Below are 6,961 nucleotides of genomic sequence, written 5' to 3' on the forward strand. Positions count from 1 at the left end.
TCCTTCTGAGCGCTACTCAGGAGGGTAACCTTGACAACATATGTCAAGCACAAGGTTATTGGAGGTGGGTGTGTTAATCTAAATAATTACCCAAAACAGTTGGCTTTTCCGATTTGTTCTCTGGACCAAGTAACTTTGCTCTTAAACTTCATGTACCGTAACTTAACCTTTTACTTAATATATCCATGAAAAGTGGAATAACAATGAAATTTTGTTTCAGATAAACTAAAATAATACTTAATAAGTGGAATATCGCTTTTCTAAGCATCACAATTTAGACCTAACGTATTAGTAATCAAATTATTACCAAACATTTCGGTTTTCATAAGAAAGTTTGCATTGTCGAAGCTTTCTTGATTGCTACAACAAAAATGTTACGTTATAGAGTTTTGTTTACGGAAATTAAATAGTTTAGCTCGGCAAATTTTAATTGTTTCGTCGTGTGAAACAAGATTTTGGTTTATACAAGATATTTTTCCTAGTGCGGTGTTCCTGGAAAAAAAATCAGTAAGTGTGAAAAAACTACAGCTTCGTTAATCACCAAATATTTAATACAAATGCTCGGTATTGAACGTCGTTTTTAAGACTTATCTACTTGTCCTTGCATCCGAGCAATCTCCCATCTTGCCGTACGAAGACAAAGATGTCATTCAACGGTTAAACCAACGTCGGGAGTTGTCTGCGTCGCGCCGCGACGTTTTGCGACGGTGTCAATCGCGAGTCATAAAAAGACATTGAAAAATGCAAAGACGCCACGCTCGCGCGCTCCTCTCACCTTTTCAGGATATAAACTTCGGTTAGATGGCTTTTCATATCTCGGACGGCGCGGCGACGCGACACGAAGGTTTTCGCGAGGCAACAAAGTGAGAAGGACGTTTCTGAGAGCGTCTAACGCCCGGAATCGCGGCCTTTTAGAGAAACATTATGTTTTCCCCGCAAAAAATTTCATCTTCCCCGTTCGCGCGCGAACGCCTTTTCACGCGGGGTGACAATCGATTAAAAATGACGGATATTAAAAGCGCAAAGTGCCTCGTAAATGTATCGCGCATAAAATACATAGAGCCTATTTTATTCGCGCGCGCTATAGAAGTTACCTCCGTTTAAATAAATTCTTCGAGCGCATCTGTAATCCAAAGAGAATCCCACGTTATCACTTTTGAAATTTAATGAACATAATTTTTCGACAAAGCCGATCACGTTAAAGACAAATTAAAGGTGGATGAATTAAAAATATCGCAACGCCAGGGAATGTGTTTCTTCATCGTACGTAATGAAAACAACGGAGCGGCGGGACGAGGCGTTCACTTGTACTTACCTTGGGGTAGTGGATCGGTATCGCCGACGTGTATTGGAAAGTTAAGCTTCCGGGATACCCGTAAAACGGTATGGTCATAATAGGGGTGCTCGAGTCGTCGAAATAGCCGAAGACCAGTTTAGTGCCGCTCGGAGAGAACCAGAGCGCCTTGTTCGAGCTGAACACTTCCTCTGTAACGCAGAAAATGTGTAAAAAGTTAGTAAACACGTCATTAAATTCAACACTAGGCGCGGAGGTGCGTGCACGCAATTCAATTGCACCCCCTTGGAAAGATTTCTGATAACAAGACAAATCTTGACGTATTTAAACTTGTCGCGATCTCACGCAGTGAAACATTAAGACAATGTTAAAATCATTAATTCCTAACTGTGTGCTCTCGAATTAAATTATACATAGAGTAAAGCTTATGCAGTAATAATGTTATGTAACAAAACTTATGTACCATAGATATTCTTGCGTTTAAAATAAATCTTCTCTCGATTACAACGTGCGCGTCTACAACATTGTATTCCAGATTTAACAATTTTCCACTGAGATTAAAATATTCCTTTCTCAACAATAAATATCAATGTCGCTACAGCGATCGTATTTTGCGATAGATCCAAGTGTAATAGCATTGGACTCGGAAATTTCTGTGAGTGTCCAATTACTAAATTTTTCTAGTTAATAAAATTCTCAAGGCTCTCATGTGATAAACACAAATTTGAAAAGATTAAACTATAGTGTCTATATAATTCTGATTTTTTAATTGTTGCGAAAAATATTACCTCGAAAAATACTACGAAACTTTTCACAAACTTGAAGTCGTCATGCAGCAAACGTTATACGTGAACATACAAACTGTGTAATGAGTTTAGCTTCATTATTAGATGAATGGAATGCGAATTTACGCTTTTCATTGCATCGTAAACCCGCGTGTTCCCGTCACAAAGTGTGCACTCTCGATGCACTGACGTGCGCTAAATAAAGCGCAGAGGGACTCGTAACCCTCCGTTTTTGTCCCCCCTGTCTCTCGCGCAAGGAAAGTCGGCGCGGGTAGCAGCTCGACGAAGAAAATTATTGTGGACGTTATCCGTGTATCTCGTTGGCTTTACGGTATCGTCGTATTTTTTTTTCTGCCAGGTGCCATTCGACCCCGCGGCGTCGTCGGCGCTAACGACAAGGCGAGAAATTGCGACGATCATTTCGCCCTCGTAAAGCCCGTGCGAGCCAAGTTCATCGCGAGGGGTTCCACCCGGTATATAATTATAGAGCGCACCGAACGCGCGGGACGTATCTCGTTCCTTTTTGTACTTCGCTAAATAAAGCGTCAACGAGACAGGATGATACTTCTGTCTGTTATTGGCACCCCTGTTCCATTTTTCCGCATCATCGCGTAACAGTCGCCCCATCGCGCGCTTGTTCGCGCGTTAACTTCGAGAATGAAGTTGGCTTCGCGCAGTGCGTGGAGAATGTGATGAAATTAAGTAATTAGGAGAAATTGACAATAATGCACGGAGAAAATTTTTTCTTTAAATTTTTCCTGAAAATAATGTAATCGTGAGGCAATTTTGTGAGATTTTTTTTAAATTTTACCATACATTTTAAGTGGCACGTCTAAATGTTTTATTAAACTTCGTTAAAGAAACTCTGTCAAAAGAACTTTGACGAAAAAATTGTGTCAGTCAAAAAACTTGGTACTAACAAATTTCGAGAAAATGACTTTTGATTTCTGTTGCTGTTATTCCTCCCTTTTCGTATTTTGAATGTTTTCTAACCGTGGATATATTTGAGGATTTTCTATTATTCATTTGAATTTTCTATTATTCAGGAAATTTTAATATTCATATTGTGTAACTATTACTTGTGTATGGTGTTTACTGGGCAATTTTACTAGTAGAATGTATGGTTAAATTTCAAAACACTCTCAAAAGGTCTTCAAAACGCCACGATTACATGATTTTCAGGATAAATTATAAAAGAAAATTCTCTGCATGCACCACTACTGATAACTTTTCCAAATTTGACCGTACATTTTACTAGAAAAATGTGTGGTTAAGTTTCAAAAATCTCTCATACAGTCCTTCAAAATGCCACGTTGTCTCACGATTACATCATTTTCAGGGTGAATTTTAAGAGAAAATTCTCACCGTGCATCACTACTGAGAGTTTTTCCAATTTTATCATACACTTTACTAGAAAAATGTGTGGTTAAGTTTCAAAAAATTCACATAAAATCCTTCAAAATGCCACGTTGTCCCACGATTACTTCATTTCCAGGGTAAATTTTAAGAGAAAATTCTCTCCGTGAAGAAACAACGAAAGCGTTACTTATTTTTCATACGTTATAACATAAAAAATTACGCGCGATTCTCAGTACTTACTCTTCGAGCGATTCTACTCGGTACACTGTTCCTCCATTATTGAAAGACGATCCAAGAGTTATTGTAATAACCCTTGTTAAATGTCTTTGTTTATAATGCCTCAGAGTAAAACCTTCCTTTTATCGAGCCCTCCGCCAGTAAGTAGGTAGGTTCCCGGAGCAACCGTTGCTCCAATATTAATTTTGCGATAAGCACTCGATTAAAGAGCTCGCAGCGCGTCAAAGCACAATTCCGCGCAATGAGGAAGCGAGAAGTAATCAAGATTCTCTCTTCGTAAACTTCTCGCAGGGGAACAAAGTTCAGCTTGATCTACCGGCGCATTGCGTAATTATGGAACCCGACTGAGCACAAGCGGATATACTTCCACCCCCTCCCCCCCCCCATTATTGCAGGATAAATAAAGCGCGTTGCGCCAGGGCAGTAGACTCGATTAAATTTCAGCGTTTCAGTGGCCGCCGCGAGTTTCACCTCTCGCGAGGTTACACTTGTAAAGACGAAAAAAAGTTCTTGATACGTAAAAGTGAAGGGGCTGTGTAAAACAACCTCGAAATTTCTGGCAGTTTCATTAGCGTGGCATCGACCGACCTGTATCAACTTCTTTAACTCGCGAGAGTTTAATTTATTTTACCAATCTAACTTTCATCCCCTTTGTGCGCGGACAAAACTGGCTCGTCTCGTACAATTCCATCCGTACAAAGAATGGAGTTTTACTTCACCTGAATTTTGCGCTAAACCATAAGGCGGTTAATTCAATCCGTCTTGAGGAACGGGGAGCGTCGCGCGAAATTATCGAGATACGTTGCACACTTAGGGCCGGTTTTCCCAACCTCTTGGTAAACTAATGGTTAAATTATACGCCCAGCTTTGTACAATTTGAAGGAAAAACGAAGACATTGTACAGGGTGAATCGTAATGGCTGTCCCAACCTTTTACCATAAGAGATGAATTACCGACCGCAATTGCAGCCAACTCAGTAATTATTTCTCGAGAAATGTAATTAGATGTTACACGATTGAGACATGTAGAACGAGTTTTTATCCATTTTGTCCAGAGTTGGCCACAGTCGCGGTCGGTAATTCACCTCTTATGGTAAAAGGTTGGGACAGCCTTTACGACTCACCCTGTATACTGTAACTGTTAGTTAATTTATCAAAGAATTGGAACAACCTGCGCTTAAGGGGATACTGGAGTGATTGATTCTGCAATTTCTGCACCTTTCGCTGCTAGAACTCAATTCACGAAAACATTTGTGTAATACACAAATTATGTGACTGTGTCTGTACTTTTGTGTACAGACCGAGTGTTCCACTAATCGGACTAAATCAGAGAACAGCATGATATCATTGAAATAAAGTTTAGAAACCTAACAAAAAGTCTATTCACAACCTACTACAACCTATAACCTATAACTTATTTGAGTGAATAGATTTTTTGTTAGGCTTATAAACTTAATTTCAAGGCTACCATGCTAGTCTCTGATTTAATCCGGATAGCGGGACACTTTCGATCTGCACGCAGAAACCTCATAATTTTATAATGTATTACACGAATTGACAAAAAGTGCAAAAGGTGCAGAACCACTCCAGTATCCCCTTAATCAAGAAAAATTCGCAATTAAACTTGAACTTCATGCAACTCGTTTTACTACGCGACGAGACGCGCGAAACAATTGACATCGATTCCGATCCAACGAACACCGAGGGAAGCGTCCGTAGCGAGTTTCCTTTTGTCCGTCCAGTTTCCGTTTCGATAAACAAAGTGCAAATGCACGGAAAGGATCTCGCAGTTAACGCCGACGTCGTCTTTTTTCCGCGCATCGCAAATAAGGATCCCCCCCCCCTCCCAGACAAAGGGAGACCGCGCTGCCGACGGTTCAAGGGAAAATCGCTGATGTAATAAGCGCCCGAGTTCATAGAGCGTGCAGGAACGTCGGAAAGGAGCCGAGCGAAAGAGAGAACCGAGCGGAAACTCTTTATTTCGTTTCCTTTCGACAGAGGGGTCGCGGTGGGACGCGGTAGGACGTAAATATCCAGTTTTCAAGCCGCGAAGGAACTGAGTGTTGTCGCGAGCGAGTGGAAAGGAGGCGAACGCGCGCGCAAAGGGGGGGGGAGTGAAATTAAACCCAAATTAACCCCACGATGCGTGCCCTCGAAACGGGAAGGTTTGTAAAAGGTAAAAGGAGTTGTATCGCGAGAGATACTTAATTCAGATAAATTGCGGGGAGTTGGAGGCGATCTGGTGGACCGCTGGAAGACGAGGTTTCGCTGAGGGCACAGAGAGAATCGCGAGAAGAAAATAATTATTACACCGAGAACAATGTCCGATTAAGCGTAGCCGGATAATCCAATTGCATAATAATAATAAACGGACATACCCGATTGAAAATATGATCGGTGTTACAAACTAGGATTCGTTAATTCTGTATTTTCTAGACAGTAAATTAGCGATATGTTAGATTCCTTTCCTAGAGGGCGCTCGCGCACCTTCTTTGTGGCAATGCGCCGTCGCGAACACACCTCACCTTTGTGGACTGAGGAGAAAAATCGAACGCGCTCAGTGTATAAGAACAAAGATCATTCATCTGTACAGCTCATAAAAAACGGTTGTAAAAGCAATTATTCACGACCCTGTCAGAATCGTCAACCAATCAAGAGAAAACGCAGATCTACAGACGATTCGAGATTCAGTGTGTGTATTGGGCACATACGAAACAATCGGTTTTCCAATCCATTTTATTGGATAGATTTCATCGAGTGTATCTATAATCTGATCCGAAAATTTAATCGGAAAAATTTAACTTCGGAAACACAATTTGATTGATTTGTCCGATGGAAAATTTTGTGTAAAGATATCTACGAAGTAGTACCACAAATTACAATGTTCTCAAATCAAGAAATTATATATTGCAAGTAGTATTTCATCAAAATGTACAGTTTTGTAAAAATTGGTACACAACTGTACTTGTTTTAAAAATTAGAAAAACCATAAAATCCCAAAGAATTAAAACATCTGCTTACTTGTAGAATATTACAAAAATTAACAAAAGTGTTCCGATTCGAGCATTTTTTCATGTTGATTTTTATAACACTTTTAAAATTTACGTAGCATTTCTTAGATTCTGGCAGTTATATTTAATGTTTTTGTAGACTTTTGTAGAATTATTTCCGGCAGGAGTATATTTCAAGATTAAAGATAATCCTTCTAGGAACAATGTGGACTTGAAAAATTATAAATACGAACAGTGGAGAGAGCTCGTCGGGAAAGCGATTGAAAATACAGCTCG

At 40.0% G+C, this 6,961-nt stretch overlaps 1 protein-coding gene across 1 annotated transcript in view; it reads right to left on the reverse strand.

Moving 5' to 3' along the window:
* Positions 1–6,961, reverse strand: part of LOC105560180 (venom dipeptidyl peptidase 4) — a 193,630-nt gene that overhangs the window by 58,615 nt on the left and 128,054 nt on the right. The window contains exon 6 of the mRNA XM_012009057.1: positions 1,306–1,485. Within this exon, the coding sequence (XP_011864447.1) occupies positions 1,306–1,485 (180 nt within the window). The remainder of the gene's footprint in view (positions 1–1,305; positions 1,486–6,961) is intronic.

This window comes from Vollenhovia emeryi, unplaced genomic scaffold (genome assembly GCF_000949405.1).
Source record: "Vollenhovia emeryi isolate VEMERY1.0 unplaced genomic scaffold, V.emery_V1.0 DF939240.1, whole genome shotgun sequence".
NCBI lineage: Eukaryota > Metazoa > Arthropoda > Insecta > Hymenoptera > Formicidae > Vollenhovia > Vollenhovia emeryi.